Here is a 19,649-nt window from a genome sequence, read left to right as displayed (position 1 = left end):
GTGACTTCAGCATTCCAGGGGAAGTAACACATTTTTTTTTTTACTGTTTAATAACAGCCCAAATTGATACATTTGCCTGCTTCCATCCAGAGACCCTCAACATCATCGCAGTCTTTCTGGGAGTGCTGAAGCGCCATGCGTCAGAGGAGTGCTAAGTATTGTTGCTAGCTGAGTGTCTGACTCACCTCTCCAGTCTTCAGTGCATTAGCTAGCGGAGGTACCTCCATCACAAGGCTAACTGGCTGATAACCAACCAACCATACCACTAGACTTGTCCACTCTCCTCCTACTTTCCATACCCTATCCAATGCCTAGGCTACTACTACTCCTCACTCTCTCTGAGACAGAGCAGGTAACTGTGGGGACAGTGGTGTGGGGTGGTCAGGGGCAGAGGCGGGTGGGACTGACATCACCGCAGAGATATGGCCCATGGTGCATCTTTATGACTCATCATCATGGCTCTTTGAGGGGGCAGCCAGAGATGACTCACCAAGCCAGGGATGGGTTTTAAACAGCCAGACAAGAGTGGCTATTGTGGAATACACAGGGCCTGGTGAAGAGTGGCAGCTCAGCTTGTGCCAAGTGTGTTGACTGGCAGGATGTGCAAATCCTGCCGTGATTACTCAAATGTTAACACGTCAACAGCATGGGGTCTGGGAAAACAAATGAGGTACAGGAGAAAATGGCTGGAACACGTAGAGGAAGTGTGAATTCACAGTCCCATTTTGCCATGAGAAGTGACGGAACATGTAAATCATTCTATGGTGATTAAAGTGGGCATGTTTGTATTGTGTTTAGAGAATGTGATGGAATGAGACAAATACCAGGGGCACCAAGTTAGGAGAAAATCTATTTTGCTCCTTTATTTAAAAAACAAACACACAATCAAAAATATTGTGTAGAAAAGAAGTCACACATTTATCATTACACCTAGAATGTCATCATTGTTGGATTTAGAAACGACTTATCTGCTGCTTAAAGGCAAGTCCATTTACCATCTATTATATGAAGAGAACATGTCCCCAATATATTGAGTAGGGATTTATCCAAGTAGTCTTTTCAAACTATACCCACACAGTTTGCAGACGACAGTTACTGCAGTCTATTGACTAAACAAAACCTTGATTGATTTAGCAGAGTCCCATCTCCTTCCCTAGTGTGGCGACATGACTAGCAGTAGCATGGCCCATCAGATGACACCTAATGGGGATTTCAGAGACCCTAAACCAGAGTGTAGTAGGGGAATCATGGGTTAGAGGAGCTGGGTGGATCCTGGAACAATTAGTGTATGACACACACACACACAGAACACCTTATGTTAGGAAGTGGAAGGAGAGAAGAGAGCCTGGCTGTCTGTAGCCTTGGTTTCTGTTCCTTAGGCAACGTTGCCTAGTGGCTCAGCTGTGTCGGACCCTCCGACCTTTGACCCAGCAAACACAACCCTCTGTTCAATAATGCTCACAACAACAAAAATCTATCACAAAATAGCCCAGAACAGGTGTATTTGTACGTAAAGCTGTTGAATATTATTGGCACAATTTATCTGCACTTTGTACACACAAATAAAAAGTCCTTTGTTGTTTAAAACTGCATGGAGAAAAATATGTCCTTTGCTCTTTGTGGCTTGTCTGGTCATTCAATATTGTGATTAGAGTAAAATCAGAGGGCAGGATAGGATACTCAGCCCAACAAAAGCAATCTCAAATTCAGCTGCCACAATAGATACATGTGCAAACATTTCACCATCATTAATATAAGCTAAGGAATAATTGTAAAGTGTATGATACAGTGAAAAAATATAAATATTTATGTAGTAAAAAAGTCATTTTCAGTATGAGGTGGAAGTGAGTGGTGGCTACGGGCGAGCCTCTCCCCAAAGTACCATGATGCACTTTGGTTTGTGTTTGAACCAATGACTGGTTTGAACATGCTGGGTTGAAGGACAGTGCCCTGGAAGTTATACATTAATGTGTGCATTTGATTTAGATTTGATCAAGGAAAGTATGTTCCGACCAACAGAAATAGAACTCAATGGTTGACCCTTATACAATCGCTTTACATTTCTCCTTTCCAATTACCCACACTCTTTCACTGCACTAGCTACCACACTAGACATCAATCAACCCTAACAACCACATGCTACAGGAGGAGGATACGGCAAAGCCTCTATAAACCTATTGTATGTGCAAATATACAAACTCTACAGAATTGATAAGGATTACGGGGGATATAGCATTGAAAACATTCAGTGGCCGAGGAGTTAACTAAGGAGGTCTGCCTAGGATTTAATGGCGGAACATTGTACTGTAGGCATGCAGCATTATATTAGCAAACATAATTAATGATGAAAGAAGTCACCACCTCAACTAATTAGAATCAATACGTTCCCACACATAGATAAAGTCTTGAACTAAAACCCACAGACAGCAGTCCTCTATGACCTTGCCTGGATGCCTAAAAATAGATACATTAACGCGGTGAATGAGCACACCAGTGTTGACCTCCCAAAGTGAAGGGTGCGGATTGAGGAGGATGAAGCATAGTGGGAGGGTTAGCATCAATCAGACAACCCAACACTGAGAGGGGGTCATGTGGAAGAGGGTCATTTAGGGCGAGATGTACTGTACTGTTCAGACAGAACACAAACAGAGAGAAGTAAAGGGAGAATCACTGTCTGTCATCCAGATGTAGAGGACAGCAGAGCTTACGGTCTCCTTGAGCTACAACATATGAGCACCAGTTTTTGGCATCTCTTGAACCTTTGTTGTTGTATGACCAGGAAGAAGGAAGGTGAGAAGGAGGGTAAGAAGAGAAAGATGGGGGAGGAAAAGTGAGGATGAGAGGAGTTATGACTTGATAGAAGAGGAGGAGTAAGAAGAGTCTTTAAGGCCCAGGAGAGCAGTAACTAAGGCAGAGGTGAGTGAGTTGACTTGTGGGTTCATGAGTAGCTTTGAAGACCAGGGAGGGAGGTTCCTTGGCAAGATAAGGAGCACCGCTGCCAGTAGAGTCGTAAACAGTCTCCTACACAAAGCAAAATTATAAAAAATCATTTAAAAAAATTAAAGCAAAATCCCTGAAGTATTCATTTAGTCAATTGTACAGTCTCCAGTCTCAATTTCATGCCTGGTGGGTAAGGTAGATAGGTGGTTGGTATGGGTTAGAAGGCCCAGTTTAAGGTGGTTTGAGGGGGCTGTGTGTGTCAGTGGTTCCAGCCCATGATGTGGCTGACCCGGGCCTTTTCGGTCATGCGGCGTACCCGTCCTGAGCGGGACATGCCTAGGTTGAGTGGGTCCTCTGTGGTCCCTGACTCGTCGTCTGACTCGTCGTTGTACAACACTGTTCTGCGGCCCTGGTTCCGAGTGTTCACCTGACCAGATTTACTGCGGCTGCATTTCTGACCGCCCTCCACCCCCCCCTCACCCTGCTCTGAGTCCTCCTCCTCTTCTGATTTCTCCTTTTCCTCAGGCGCCTCTTCATCCTCAGGCTCCTCCTCTTCGTCCTCAGGCTCCTCCCCTCCCTCTCGATGCAGCGGCTGTGGCCGCTCCTCCTCTTCCTCCTCATTGTCTTCATCTTGTTCGTCATCATCTTCCTCTTCCTCCTCCTCCACTGCCTGGACTCGTGCTCTCTTGGCTCTTTCTGGAGCCTCCTCTTCTTCCCGCATCCTCTTCCCAGAGACGGCCATCTTGGCCTTGACTTTGTGGCCCGTTTTTAAACGGGGATCTTTGCTGTAGTCATGATCTCCCCCGTCCACAAACTTTCCAACCTCCGAATCACTGTCCGACTCACTGTCTGATGATGAGGAAGAGGAGGAGGAGGAGGAGGATGATGAGGAAGACGAGGAAGACGAGGATAAAGATGAGCTGTTGGATCCTCCAGATCCCTCTCCCTCATCCTGCTGCAGCACTCTTCGCATGTGGCTCTGCCTGGTGCCGTTAGTGAGAGGTCTGTTACCCTCTGGAGAGAGAGAGAGAGAGAGAGAGAGAGAGAGAGAGAGAGAGAGAGAGAGAGAGAGAGAGAGAGAGAGAGAGAGAGAGAGAGAGAGAGAGAGAGAGAGAGAGAGAGAGAGAGAGAGAGAGAGAGAAAATAAAGAAAGAGAGAGAGAGAAAATAGAGAGAGAGAGAGAGAATGGCACACAAGGCCTCCCTGTTAAACAAAGCACAGCAACACCTACTAAAGTAGCCTCCAGTAACTGCTGCCAAGTAGGCTTACATGATAACCCTTTCTAATTGTGTGATTTTGGCAGCAGTGAAAACATAGTAATGATGTCATTAACTGCCGCGATTTAACCAGGCTGACCTCAAACATTCAAGCAGTTGGCAAAAACATTTGTCTAGATAGCTTGGTGAAACAGCTCTATGAAGGACTATTTAGCCACTGCCTGTTAGTGTTGGTTACCCTGTGTAGTAATACCTGAGTTCTTGACGGGTGTGGTTCGGCTGCGGGTGACACGGTCGGCCCCTGGGCCCCCACTGTGGCTGCCTGTCCCTGAGTTAGATGACGACGAGGGCTGGCTGTCCTCATCCACCACCACGCTGCTCGCCTCTGACACTGCAATAACAGCAGCACGTCACGTAACCACCCACCACCTCAAGTATTTCACACTTCTCTAACAGATACCTCCACACAGCGGCACAAACACACACGACAAGACTTACCTTGAGACCGCCTCTTGGATGAGGTCCGGAATTCTTTTGGTGTCGGTTTCTTCCTTGACTTGTGCTTCCCTTTAGGACTAGAGATAAATAGACACCAAGACAGAGTTTTTTAGGTGGAATCTGAATAGATCCTACAAGGAGTGGTACATAAAAGTTGGGGTTATTAGTGGTAAGGGTTAATTTAAGAGATGTAGAGAGGGGATCCAGCCAGGCTAGTACCTGGAGGGTCGGCTGGTGGGAGGGGAGCTGCCTCCACTGTGCAGTCTCTTCCTGTAGCTGATACTCTGGCGACTCCTCCTCCGCTGGTTCTGGACTGCAGACTTGTAATCCGAGATGATGGAGATTATTTGTTTTTCAAAGAAGGCTGATAGGCTCAGGGTCATAGTGTAGATCTGGAGATTAAACAATGAAGATCAAAAATAACATTCTCTCACAGGACACACAGTGTGCCTTCAGAAAATATTCACTTATTCCACATTTTGTTGTGTTACAGCCTGAATTCAAAATTGATTACATTTATTTTTCCTCACCCATCTACACACAATACCCCATAATGACAAAGTGAATACATGTTTTTAGAAATATTAGCACATTTATTGAAAATGAAATATTTCATTTACATAAGTATTCACATCCCTGAGTCAATACATGTTAGAATCACATTTGGCAGTGATTACAGCTGTGAGTCTTTCTGGGTAAGTATCTAAGAGCTTGCACACCTGGATAGTACAATATTTGCACATTATTCTTAAAACAATTCAAGCTCTGTCAAGTTGGTTATTGATCATTGCTAGACAGCCATTTTCATGCCTTGCCATAGATCTTCAAGACGATTTAAGTCAAAACTAACTAGGCCACTGAGGAACTCCAGTGTATACTTGGCCTTGTGTTTTAGGTTGTCCTGCTGAAAGGTGAATTTGTCTCCCAGTGTCTGTTGGAAAGCGGACTGAACCAGGTTTTACTCTAGGATTTTGCCTGTGCTTAGCTCTATTCCGTTAATTTTTATCCAAAAAAGAAAGTCAGTTTCTTTTCAAATGTGTCATTTAGCTTATTATTGTGGAGTAACTACAATGTTGTTGAGCCAGCCTCAGTTTTCACCTATCACAGCCATTACACGCTAACTGTTTTAAAGTCACCATTGGCCTCATGGTGAAATCCCTGAGCGGTTTCCTTCCTCTCCGGTAACTGAGTTAGGAAGGACGCCTGTATCTTTGTAGTGACTGGGTGTATTGATACGCCATCCAAAGTGTAATAACTTCACCATGCTCAAAGGGAAATTCAATGTCTGCTTTTTTTTTTACCCATCTACTAATAGGTGCCATTCTTTGCGAGGCATTAGAAAACCTCCCTTGTCTTTGTGGTTGAATCTGTGTTTGAAATTCACTGCTCGCCTAAGGGACCTTACTGGTAATTGTATGTGTGGGGTACAGAGATGAGGTAGTCATTCAAAAATCATGTTAAACACTTTGCACACAGAGTGAGTCCATGCAACCTATTAAGCACAGTTTTACTCCTGAACTTATTTAGGCTTGCCATAACAAAGGGGTTGAATACTTATTTTTAATTAATTTGTAATAATGGATAAAACCTAATTCTACTTTGACATTATGTGGTATTGTGTGTAGGCCAGTGACATCTACATTTTCTCCATTTTAAATTCAGGCTGTAACAAGAAAATGTGGAAAATGTGTGTGAATACTTTGTGAAGGCACTTTATAAGGGTCAGGGTTATAAATCGTTGAGATACAGTTGACCCACCGCATTTCTTCCCCCCTTGAATCTAGGAAAGAACTGCAGGGCACTCAACCAATCAACTTTAGTTGAGGTGCAACCCAAAAAATGTATCCTCATTGAAAATCTTGTCAGAACCAGTACACTAACCTGTGACTTCTTGTTGGGCGTGTAGGCCTTGGAGTTGCTGAAAATGAGGCGGACATCTTTGGCAAACTCCATGGGGTTCTCGTAGTTCCCGACGATCAGTGTCTCTGTTACAGTCCCCAGGTCCATGGGAGTGTCTATGATGTCTCGATAGTCCTGGGAGAGGAGGGAGAGAGTGCAGTGTTTAGGACATCTGAAACCACAAAGTAACTGTCCAGTGTTTCCAGATTTCTATGAAATATGACCTATAATCAATGTTCCCTCAAGTTATTTTCAGCTAGCTGTTCTATCATTCAGCCTACAGTAGCAGCCAATGTGTGGTGTTCAATATAGGCCTACATTCCATGAGACTTTTGAAAAGAAATATGCAGGGCTTGACATTAACCTGTTTTTACATTACATTACATTTTAGTCATTTAGCAGACGCTCTTATCCAGAGCGACTTACAGGAGCAATTAGGGTTAAGTGCCTTGCTCAAGGGCACATCGACAGATTTTTCACCTAGTCGGCTCGGGGATTAGAACCAGCGACCTTTCGGTTACTGGCACAACGCTCTTACCCACTAAGCTACCTGCCGCCCTCCACTTATCCTTCAGACAAGGTGACTGAAAATGTTGTGTTGTTTGATGCAAGACACTACTTTACAAAATAAAATGCATTACTATTCCCATACCATTATTACAGCGAAAAAGACAAGTTATGTTATCCTCTGCCTATTGGCTACTTAACTTATTCAAGCCGAACTCAAAATACAACACTGCCCCTTTAAGACAAGAAAAAGCTCTTTACCCAACTCGCTTTTCAAAGGTCTAGAAATGTACACATTTTGTGCTCTTGTAGGAAGCAATCACTCCCCCATTGCTGACTACAAATTATCTATAACTGGGCTAATAACGCACTAACTAGCAAAGGATATGAACAAATGTGCACACATGGCTACATGCAGCCCTCACTTTGATCTCAAAACAAGCCATATCCATATATGGCAATGGTCTATTTGCATATAGCTAGAGGACTCCTGATATCTCCAGGAGTGATTAGTATAATAGTTATCCTAGGCAATCAGCAATTAGTACAGGGAGGTGTGCCCTCCACCTCTGCTAGGCAATTAGCGGTAGTTCTTCAGTCTCCCCTGGTTTCTCAGTGGCAGCTGTAAGTGGCAGTCGTGTCAGTGGCGGTTTTGTTGCAAAACTAAGACCGTCGCCGAAACAAAGAAGGTGCTGTAGAGTTGTTCTGCTAAGTTATTCGAGGAAGGAAAGAGAGGAAGGCTCCACACCACACTCGAGTATCTTACCTAGTTATTTTCAGATTCTCATTTTGCTCTTTTGTAGCTTTGTCAACTATGTGTGTGTTTTCTATACCTGTTTGTTCCTCTCACTGTGGGCTTTACAGACGCTCTCCACCCCTTGGCTGCAACCCTTCTAATTTAGTGTACCCTGCGTGCACAACCCATGTGGAATTCCGGGTCTCTGGCAGCTTTTGGAACTGCAGATCTGCGGTCAAGAACGCAGAGCTCATCTCAGCCTATGCTGCCTTTCAATCCCTTGACTTTTTGGCCCTGACGTTGACATGGACCACCCCAGAGAACACTAATACTCCAGCTGCTCTTTCTTCATCTGACTATGTTTTCTCTCATAGTCCGAGAGCATCTGGTCGTCACGGTGGTGGCACAGGTCTACTCATTTCTCATAAGTGGAGATTTTCTCTTTTCTCACCTGTCCATCTCCTCATTTGAATTCTGTGCTGTCACTGTCACTTGTCCACTCGAGCTTAACATTGTCATCTATCGCCCACCAGGTGCCCTTGGAGAGTTCCTCAATGAGCTTGACACCTTGCTAAGCTCATTTCCAGACTCACCGCTCTTTGTACTTGGCGACTTCAACCTCCTGACGTCTGCCTTTGATTCATTTCTTTCCAACTCTCTCTTTCCCCTCCTTGGCTCTTTTGACCTCAACCTTTCCCAATCCCCTCCAACTCACAAGGCAGGCAATACGCTTGACCTCATCTTTACTAGAGGCTGCTCTCCTACTAATATCACTGCAACCCCCCTCCAGGTCTCTGATCACTGCTTTGCTTCCTTTTCGGTCTCCCTCCTCCAACACTACCCATTCAGCCTCTACCCAGATGGTTATGTGCCGTCGCAATCTTAGCTCTCTCTCACTACTCTCTCCTATATCCTATCATCTCTCCCTTCTGCTAAATCCTTCTCACTCCTAAGTCTGCTTCTTCAACCCTACTCTCCTCCCTTTCCCCATCCTATGACTCGCACTGTCCCCTTTCCTCCCAGCTGGCTCGGCCCTCCCGCTCTGTGGCTGAGTGACTCATTGCGAGCTTTCAGAACAGGGCTGTTTGCAGCTGAGCAAAAATGAGGGAAAACTAAACTTCCGGAGGACCTATCATCCTTTCACTCCCTCCGCTCTACCTTCTCTTCCTCTGTATCTGCTGCTAAAGCCAGTTTCTACCACTCTAAATTTCAAGCTTCTGCCTCTAACCCTTGGAAACTTTTCCCCACCTTCTCCTCCCTCCTTAATCCCCCTCTCCCTGCAGATGAAAAAAAGGTTGCCGACATCCGCTACTCATTCACTCAGCCTATTGAGTCCACTAGTCTCGCTCACACAGAGCTACCCTATGCCTTGACCTCTTTCTCCCCTCGCTCTTCAGATGACATCCTGCGACTAGTGAGGTCTGGCCGTCCAACAACCTGCCCGCTCGACCCCATCCCCTCCTCCAGACCATCTCTGGAGACCTTCTCCCATTCCTCACTTCCCTCAACAACTCATCCCTGACCACTGGCTGCGTCCCCTCTGACTTTAAAATGGCCAGAGCAGCTTCCCTCCTCAAGATACCAACACTCAACTCATCTGAGGTGAAAAACTCTAGACCTGTATCCCTTTATTTTCTTTCCAAAACACTTGAGCGTACTGTCTCTGATCAACTTTCTCATTATCTCTCTCAGAACGATCTTCTTGACCCTAACCAGTCAGGCTTCAAGACGGATCACTCAACTGAGACTGCTCTTCTCTGTGTCATGGAGGCTCTCCGCACTGCCAAAGCTGACTCTCTCTCCTCATCCTCCTAGATGCCTTCGACACCGGGAACCATCAGATCCTCCTCTCCACCCTCTCAGGGCTCGGCATCTCAGGCTCTGCACACTCTTGGCTTGCAGTAATCCAGATTGGGTCTGGACTACTGCAACTCGCTGTTGGATGGGCTCCCCGCTTGTGCCATCAAACCCCTAAAACGTATCCAGAATGCTGCAGCCCACCTGGTTTTCAACCTTCCCAAGTTCTCTCATGTCACCCTGCTCCTCTGCACACTCCACTGGCTTCCCGTCGAAGCTCGCATCCACTACAAGACCATGGTGCTTACAACAATATGCCATTTAGCAGACGCTTTTATCCAAAGCGACTTACAGTCATGCGTGCATAAATTTTTGTGTATGGGTGGTCCCGGGGATCGAACCCATACACAATAGCACGGCGCTTGTCCCTGGCGTTACAAGCGCCGTGCTATACCAGCTGAGCTACAGAGGACCACGGAATACCTACGGAATAGCAAGAGGAACTGCCCCTCCCTACCTTCAGGCTATGCTCAAACCCTACACCCCAACCCGAGCACTGTTCTGCCACCTCTGGTCTCTTGGCCCTCCCAACCCTACGGGAGGGCAGCTCCCGCTCAGCCCAGTCCAAGCCATTCTCTGTCCTGGCACCCCAATTGTGGAACCAGCTTCCCCCTAAAGCTAGGACAGCAGAGTCCCTGCATATCTTCAGAAAACATCTGAAACTCTACCTCTTCAAATAGTAGCTTCAATAATCCTCCTCCTTTAAAAATAAATAAAAAATAACTTAACCAGCACTTGCACAGCTCTGGCTCTACTGATAGCTACGTTATTAAAGAAAAATGTACTTTCTATGCCTGTGATATGTGGTTGTCCCACCTAGCTATCTTAAGATGAATGCACTAACTATAAGTCGCTCTGGATAAGAGTGTCTGCTAAATTACTAAAATGTAAAAATAGGCCTACTGCAGCTCTGATTGGTTATGGCGCACCGGTCTGTGTAGAGTACAGGCTAAGTCATGCGTGTCAATGCAATAGAATCCTACTCCGATGCGTTCTGCCTACTACAAAATATCTTCTATAGTTTGTTTTGTTTCGGTATGTTGCATTGAAAGTGGCTAATATTGCATTGATTCGATCACAATTCCCACAGTAAAGGGAAATGTTGATAGTGTTAACTAAAGGGAAAAACTCTAGAAAGTTGAGTGAAGTTCAATCTCGTGCTTCTCTGCGGGGGCTGATATTTCTTCTGCGTGGCAGTCCCAGGGGAGCTGCGCGCCGGCACACGTGCAGCTAATAGAGAATATTGCCTAGAATTAATTACAATAAGAGTTTAAAAGTTTTGCTTCCAAAAATTTTAATTAAGTATGATAGAAATCCGCTTTTCTGTGTTGGAATGGTGTGGGCGCACTCCAACAACAGAATGGTGTGGGCGTCTACCGGTTATTTATGTGAGTAGACCGCTGATTGGCCAGTTCAGCCAATGAGCCAACATGACATGTTCTATGAGGAAATAGCAAGCATTTTTTTTGAAACTGTCTGTTTGAGATATAAGTTGTAGGTGGGGTTTTTAAAGTGTTTTTTCTCAAATTTTTGCTTTGGCCACATACGAGTATAGGACGAGTCAACAACATTATTTGGGTATCAGTTAACAGGATATGCACTTTTAAAAGTGACATTTTCACTGGACAGTTACTTTAACTCAGAATTGAGGACAGGTAGTTTGTAATATTTCTGAACCACTACAGTCAGACTGATGAGACTATCAGCTTCTCTGATGGGAATGAAACATAGTGGGCTGGTTTCCCAGACACAGATGAAGCCTATTCCTGGAATAAAAAGTATCTTCAGAGGAGAAGCGCCATTGCTTATTAGTCTAGGAGCAGGTTTTGAAAATGTATGCACTCACTAACTAAGTCGCTCTGGATTAGAGCGTCTGCTAAATGACTAAAATGTTTAAAAATATATTTTGTTCCGCGAAAACGGGCATTAAAAGGAAACTCCACCCAAAAACTATTTTGGTATTTGTTTCATTAGTCCATTGTCGATATAGTCCCAAAATATTATGCATGTCAGCAATGAAGTTTTCAAGCCTGGAATAAAAAGTATCTTCAGAGGAGAAGCGCCATTGCTTTTAAAAAATCTGTGTATAGCTGTATTTTGAAAACTTGCATCATATGACGTAAAATGCATCACACCGGCTGTATTTCTGTATTTTGAAAGTTATACATCTTGAAAACGTGACTGCTGACATGCAAAATATTTTTGAGACTATCAACAATGGACTAATGAAACAAATATCAAAATATTAGTTTTGGGGTGGAATTTTCCTTTAATGTTGGAATCCGCATTAGAGGAAATAGCGCCACTGTTCATCCCCAGCACGTTATTATATATATATATATATATATATATATATATATATATATATATATATATATATTTTAGGGGGTAGATCAGCTTTAATCTTGCAGATAGAATTTAACTTCCATCAATGTAATTGTCTGCATCACTTCCAATCCCCCATATATTTTTTCCTCCGCAAAAAAACAAACAAAACTATAACATATATATAAACTCAGCAAAACAAGAAACGTCCACTCACTGTCAACTGCGTTTATTTTCAGCAAACTTAACATGTGTAAATATTTGTATGAACATAACAAGATTCAACAACAGACATAAACTGAACAAGTTCAACAGACATGTGACTAACAGAAATTGAATAATGTGTCCCTGAACAAAGGGGGGGGGTCAAAATCAAAAGTAACAGTGTGGCCACCAGCTGCATTAAGTACTGCAGTGCATCTCCTCCTCATGGACTGCACCAGATTTGCCAGTTCTTGCTGCGAGATGTTACCCCACTCTTCCACCAAGGCACCTGCAAGTTCCCTGACATTTCTGGGGGGGGAATGGCCCCAGCCCTCACCCTCCGATCCAACAGGTCCCAGACGTGCTCAATGGGATTGAGATCCGGGCTCTTCGCTGGCCATGGCAGAACACTGACATTCCTGTCTTGCAGGAAATCACGCACAGAACGAGCAGTATGGCTGGTGGCATTGTCATGCTGGCGGGTCATGTCAGGATGAGCCTGTAGGAAGGGTACCACGAGGGAGGAGGATGTCTTCCCTGCAACGCACAGCGTTGAGATTGCCTGCAATGACAACAAGCTCAGTCCGATGATGCTGTGACTCACCACCCCAGACCATGACAGACCCTCCACCTCCAAATCGATCCCGCTCCAGAGTAAAGGCCTCGGTGTAACGCTCATTGTAGGTTGGGAGCTTTTGTGAAGGAGCACAGTTATGGCATATAGAAGAAAACCGGATGGACATCATGAAAATGATCGGAGAGGTTGAGAGTAGAAGTAGTTCAGGAGAAAGAACAAACAAAATGTAATTACTGTAAAATTGACTGTGTCCATAAAATGTAGATAGTGGGTATGGGCTGGAAGTAGAGGCCTAGGCGTTGTTGTTCACTAGTTTACTCCAAGTGGGGAAAGGGTGGCGGGGTTGGAAAGTAATAAAGGGGAATATTAATATTTTTTAAAAGGATATGTATGTATGTATGTATGTATGTATGTATGTATATGTATGTATGTATGTATGTATGTATGTATGTGTGTATGTATATACAGTGGGGGAAAAAAGTATTTAGTCAGCCACCAATTGTGCAAGTTCTCCCACTTAAAAAGATGAGAGAGGCCTGTAATTTTCATCATAGGTACACGTCAACTATGACAGACAAAATGAGAATGTATTTTTCCAGAAAATCACATTGTAGGATTTTTAATGAATTTATTTGCAAATTATGGTGGAAAATAAGTATTTGGTCAATAACAAAAGTTTCTCAATACTTTGTTATATACCCTTTGTTGGCAATGACACAGGTCAAACGTTTTCTGTAAGTCTTCACAAGGTTTTCACACACTTGCTGGTATTTTGGCCCATTCCTCCATGCAGATCTCCTCTAGAGCAGTGATGTTTTGGGGCTGTCGCTGGTCAACACGGACTTTCAACTCCCTCCAAAGATTTTCTATGGGGTTGAGATCTGGAGACTGGCTAGGCCACTCCAGGACCTTGAAATGCTTCTTACGAAGCCACTCCTTCGTTGCCCGGGCGGTGTGTTTGGGATCATTGTCATGCTGAAAAGACCCAGCCACGTTTCGTCTTCAATGCCCTTGCTGATGGAAGGAGGTTTTCACTCAAAATCTCACGATACATGGCCCCATTCATTCTTTCCTTTACACGGATCAGTCGTCCTGGTCCCTTTGCAGAAAAACAGCCCCAAAGCATGATGTTTCCACCCCCATGCTTCACAGTAGGTATGGTGTTCTTTGGATGCAACTCAGAATTCTTTGTCCTCCAAACACGACGAGTTGAGTTTTTACCAAAAAGTTATATTTTGGTTTCATCTGACCATATGACATTCTCCCAATCCTCTTCTGGATCATCCAAATGCACTCTAGCAAACTTCAGACGGGCCTGGACATGTACTGGCTTAAGCAGGGGGACACGTCTGGCACTGCAGGATTTGAGTCCCTGGCGGCGTAGTGTGTTACTGATGGTAGGCTTTGTTACTTTGGTCCCAGCTCTCTGCAGGTCATTCACTAGGTCCCCCCGTGTGGTTCTGGGATTTTTGCTCACCGTTCTTGTGATCGTTTTGACCCCACGGGGTGAGATCTTGCGTGGAGCCCCAGATCGAGGGAGATTATCAGTGGTCTTGTATGTCTTCCATTTCCTAATAATTGCTCCCACAGTTGATTTCTTCAAACCAAGCTGCTTACCTATTGCAGATTCAATCTTCCCAGCCTGGTGCAGGTCTACAATGTTGTTTCTGGTGTCCTTTGACAGCTCTTTGGTCTTGGCCATAGTGGAGTTTGGAGTGTGACTGTTTGAGGTTGTGGACAGGTGTCTTTTATACTGATAACAAGTTCAAAACAGGTGCCATTAATACAGGTAACGAGTGGAGGACAGAGGAGCCTCTTAAAGAAGAAGTTACAGGTCCGTGAGAGCCAGAAATCCTGCTTGTTTGTAGGTGACCAAATACTTATTTTCCACCATAATTTGCAAATAAATTCATTAAAAATCCTACAATGTGATTTTCTGGATTTTTTTCTCAATTTGTCTGTCATAGTTGACGTGTACCTATGATGAAAATTACAGGCCTCTCTCATCTTTTTAAGTGGGAGAACTTGCACAATTGGTGGCTGACTAAATACTTTTTTCCCCCCACTGTGTGTGTGTATATATATATATATATATATATATATATATATATATATATATATATATATATATATATATATATATATATATAAAACATGGGGGATTGGAAGTGATGCAGACAATTACATTGATGGAAGTTACAATCTATCTGCAATATTAAGCTGATCTACCCCAAAAAAATCTAATTCCTTCGACGATCAACGCGAATCCGACCATCACCCCTGGTGAGACAAAACCGTGACTCGTCAGGGAAGAGCACTTTTTGCCAGTCCTGTCTGGTCCAGCGACGGTGGGTTTGTGCCCATAGGCGACGTTGTTGCCTGTGATGTCTGGTGAGGACCTGCCTTACAACAGGCCTACAAGCCCTCAGTCCAGCCTCTCTCAGCCTATTGCGGACAGTCTGAGCACTGATGGAGGGATTGTGCGTTCCTGGTGTAACTCGGGCAGTTGTTGTTGCCATCCTGTACCTGTCCCGCAGGTGTGATGTTCGGATGTACCGATCCTGTGCAGGTGTTGTTACACGTGGTCTGCCACTGCGAGGACGATCAGCTGTCCGTCCTGTCTCCCTGTAGCGCTGTCTTAGGCATCTCACAGTACAGACATTGCAATGTATTGCCCTGGCCACATCTGCAGTCCTGATGCCTCCTTGCAGCATGCCTAAGGCACGTCCACGCAGATGAGCAGGGACACTGGGCATCTTTCTTTGGTGTTTTTCAGAGTCAGTAGAAAGGCCTCTTTAGTGTCCTAAGTTTTTATAACTGTGACCTTAATTGCCTACCGTCTAAGCTGTTAGTGTCTTAACGACCTTTCCACAGGTGCATGTTCATTAATTGTTTATGTTTCATTGAACAAGCATGGGAAACAGTGTTTAAACCCTTTACAATGAAGAAGATATTTGGATTTTTACAAATTATCATTGAAAGACAGGGTCCTGAAAAAGGTTTATGGTCCAATAACATATTTAAAATCATCCATCTACCTTGCGGATCTGTTTGGACAATTTGCACATTCGGATCAAAATTACTGTTAATTAATATCATCACCCCTTTTGAGTTTCTTTGCCCATGGGAGAAGTATATTTCGCCCCCCCCCCAGTCCTTTTTCCACACAACTTCATCTAAAATAGTTGAATGAGTTTCCTGTAAACAATAGATGTGTTCTTCTCTTTGAGCCATGTAAATATTCTTCTTCTTTTCTTATTATCTGCTAAGCCATTACAATTATAACTGACTATACTTATTTAACCATAATGAGATACAAGTTTCAAATCTATTTATCATAATATATGTTTGTAAATGTACCATTAAAAAGTACCATAGTGATTAAGTGTCCATATAGCTGTACCATGATATTTGCATTGCTACTAAGTAACCCTGTAATCGTTCTCCACTATTGCCACCGCTAAAGCCCCTCCCAAGTTGGGTTGTCATCCCAGTGATCGGCAGACCACCCTCGTCCCCCCGGATCCCTAGGCCCCCCGAGAGGCCAGGACCCATCCTTCGAAAACAGCACACAGTGCCACCCACAAAACAGAAGCAGGTCAACCACCAAAAGCACTTCCAATGCTCTCACCTCAATATAGCTATTTAAAAAATATATATCTATTCAAATATCTTGCATATCTTAATTTCCATCATTATCAATTAATATGCGTAATAATGTTGGCAGTTCATGCAAAGGATTGTTACCTATAACCCGGATTGCCATTGCATTACATTTCTGTCAAGCAATTATTATTTTAGCAAACAATTATTGTGGTTCATCCTACAGTGAGGGGAAAAAAAGTATTTGATCCCCTGCTGATTTTGTACGTTTGCCCACTGACAACAGACATGATCAGTCTATAATTTTAATGGTAGGTTTATTTAAACAATGAGAGACAGAATAACAAAAAAAATCCAGAAAAACGCATGTCAAAAATGTTAGAAATTGATTTGCATTTTAATGAGGGAAATAAGTATTTGACCCCTCTGCAAAACATGACTTAGTACTTGGTGGCAAAACCCTTGTTGGCAATCACAGAGGTCAGACGTTTCTTGTAGTTGGCCACCAGGTTTGCACACATCTCAGGAGGGATTTTGTCCCACTCCTCTTTGCAGATCTTCTCCAAGTCATTAAGGTTTCAAGGCTGACGTTTGGCAACTCGAACATTCAGCTCCCTCCACAGATTTTCTATGGGATTAAGGTCTGGAGACTGGCTAGGCCACTCCAGGACCTTAATGTGCTTCTTCTTGAGCCACTCCTTTGTTGCCTTGGCCGTGTGTTTTGGGTCATTGTCATGCTGGAATACCCATCCACGACCCATTTTCAATGCCCTGGCTGAGGGAAGGAGGTTCTCACCCAAGATTTGACGGTACATGGCCCCGTCCATCGTCCCTTTGATGCGGTGAAGTTGTCCTGTCCCCTTGACATGCATTTTTCTGGATTTTTTTGTTGTTATTATGTCTCTCACTGTTCAAATAAACCTACCATTAAAATTATAGACTGATCATTTCTTTGTCAGTGGGCAAACATACAAAATCAGCAGGGGATCAAATACTTTTTCCCCCTCACTGTATATTCTCCCTAACATCCTTACCCCCTTGCAACAGATGTGGGATACATACACACTCTTACACACTCAACCTCTTTCCTCCACAATCAACCATAATCTCAGATGCTCAACGGTTGTTACATCCCAGAGCCCAACTCAAGAAAGGACCGGATTTACGAATGCATTTACAGCTACAGCTGTTTGAGAAAGCATGCAAGATTTAGCAAAATTTTTTTTAAAAAAAAGAGATTTGATTAACCTATGTCAAGTCCTAGGTGATGGTTATTGTTTTTGTTTATGAAATGGTGAAGCCTCCAGCGTCGTGCAAAAAAAGTGTAATACTCTGATGTTCTATCGCACGTACAATGATGTGCAATGATTTCAGAGGGGGAAAAAAACATTGTTCATTGTTTGAAGTAATATCTTTGTTGTAATGTCACAAACCTGTCAGTTTCACCATTACTGATTCCATCTTTAACATGTCACTGTGGAGGAACATGTCAGATTGTAAAGCACTCAGATCCTAAGGCACATCCTGTAGCAGGCTGTTATCCTCTCTGTGTGTGAGGGGTTATATAATTGGTAGGGATTATGATAACAAGGAGAGGAGGAGAGCCTTACTGGGTAGGTGAAGAGGTCCACAGGCTGTCTGAAGGGTTCAGAGTCAGGGCCGTCCATCATACGCCGCAGCAGCTCCCGACACTGGCCCCGCCACGCACGCACGTCTAACACCACCCCACGCTTCTTAGGACTGGGATTGGCCCGCTGATAGTGGGAGAGCGTGAAGGTGTCCAGTTAGGTTGATACAGAAAAACACAGGAAAAGCGAGATCATGGGGAACAGGAAATACAGTCATAGCAACAGCAATGGATATTCCATGTTTGAGATGCATCCCTCCCTTACCTGTTGTCCGGTGGAGGTCCCTGGAGTGTCAGAGTCCATGTTCACCTCAGCAGTCTGCACACCAACACACAGACACATGTACTCTTAGTACTGAGTAATACACCACCAAGACAATTCAAACATCACGATGAACTCCTTTGAGGTGTACACACACACACACATCTTCATGTCTCACCTCATCCTCTCCACTGCTCATCTCTGTCTTCACCTTGTGGTACAGATCTAAGATGTCTGTGCAGCTCTGGTCCCTGACAAAACCACACAACAACAAAACAGCTGGTCATATTCACAGTCAAAACTAAGTTCTTAATGAGTCAACGTTTCACACAGGGGAAATCTACACCATTCATTAAGCGCGATTTCAGGGGCACCTTACCCGATGTAGCAGAGGAGCACGTCAGTCATCACCTTAGCTGCTGCCACGATGGGGCTCTGGGGCTCGTTGAAAGTGCGGGCGTTGTGCTCGATGTAGCGCACCTCCCACATCAGAGCCGAGATCCGCCTAGGAGAGATGAACATCCCGAGGGGATAAGCTGAGTGAAAGTCATTGATCTCCTCAAACTGGCACATACCAAAGTCCAATTACAGCTGAGATACAATGGGGCTGACTGGAAGATTAGCAACAATTACAATTGGTTTGAAGGATTATTCCAGTGTGAGTGGTTGATCTGAGAGGGTGCTGTAATACTGCATGGTTTCAGGGTGCAGGCTGAGAGGCCAGTACTGACCTGTAGAAGCGGTTCTCCAGCCGTCTGCGGATGGTGCTGAGGTCAGTGGGGTAGGCCACCACAGTGCAGTAGAGAGGGTAGTCCCGCAGGTCCACTGGTGACGCAAACGCCTTGGCCAGGTCTACACAAACACAACACACTGATTAATCAATACCAAGCCATATCCAAGACCACTTCCAGTTACAATCAACTGCGAATTAAAATCAGGGTCACCCTTGGCTCAATTCATCCAATATGACAAGCAGGACTTCCTGTGTGGTAGCTGTGACCTACCCAGTGTGAGCAGCTCGTCGATGCCAAAGATGATCCTCTGGCAGTCCTCGTCCCGTGTGTGAGCCCCCCACTCCCCCTCCTGGGGGCTGTAGAGGCGAGCCTTCACCTCGTCCTCCGTCACTGCCACCCCGTCACCAACCTCCTCTGGCAACTCCGCTGGGGGAAGGAACACAATATGCCAGTCAGAGAGACCACATTGCGTCATTGGCTGGCTGCTCAGTTTCACTATCAATAACCTGATCTTACGTATCATACTAAATACAGAGACTGCATGTGTTATGTTAAGTGATTTTGAGTGTGCTAGCTAGGGGGATATTTCAATGTATAAACTCTGGCTGCAAACTCAAATTGCATTATTACAGTAGATGATCTGAGATGGGTGAGGAGCCACTG

At 44.4% G+C, this 19,649-nt stretch overlaps 1 protein-coding gene across 1 annotated transcript in view; it reads right to left on the bottom strand.

The window, feature by feature from the left end:
- Positions 1-832: 832 nt before the first annotated feature.
- LOC121579950 (bromodomain and WD repeat-containing protein 3) overlaps positions 833-19,649 on the bottom strand; it is a 34,227-nt gene continuing 15,410 nt past the window's right edge. Inside the window, exons 30-40 of the mRNA XM_041894962.2 lie at positions 19,257-19,412; positions 18,984-19,104; positions 18,632-18,757; positions 18,431-18,503; positions 18,256-18,309; positions 17,974-18,117; positions 6,537-6,689; positions 4,875-5,047; positions 4,656-4,732; positions 4,411-4,548; positions 833-3,954 (exon numbers count right to left, since the gene is read on the bottom strand). Coding sequence (XP_041750896.1) covers positions 3,200-3,954; positions 4,411-4,548; positions 4,656-4,732; positions 4,875-5,047; positions 6,537-6,689; positions 17,974-18,117; positions 18,256-18,309; positions 18,431-18,503; positions 18,632-18,757; positions 18,984-19,104; positions 19,257-19,412 — 1,970 coding nt within the window. The 3' untranslated portion in view covers positions 833-3,199. The remainder of the gene's footprint in view (positions 3,955-4,410; positions 4,549-4,655; positions 4,733-4,874; positions 5,048-6,536; positions 6,690-17,973; positions 18,118-18,255; positions 18,310-18,430; positions 18,504-18,631; positions 18,758-18,983; positions 19,105-19,256; positions 19,413-19,649) is intronic.

This window comes from Coregonus clupeaformis, chromosome 13 (genome assembly GCF_020615455.1).
Source record: "Coregonus clupeaformis isolate EN_2021a chromosome 13, ASM2061545v1, whole genome shotgun sequence".
Lineage (NCBI taxonomy): Eukaryota > Metazoa > Chordata > Actinopteri > Salmoniformes > Salmonidae > Coregonus > Coregonus clupeaformis.
Note: the sequence above shows the minus strand (reverse complement) of the source record. Positions and strands in the feature narration are given on the sequence as shown.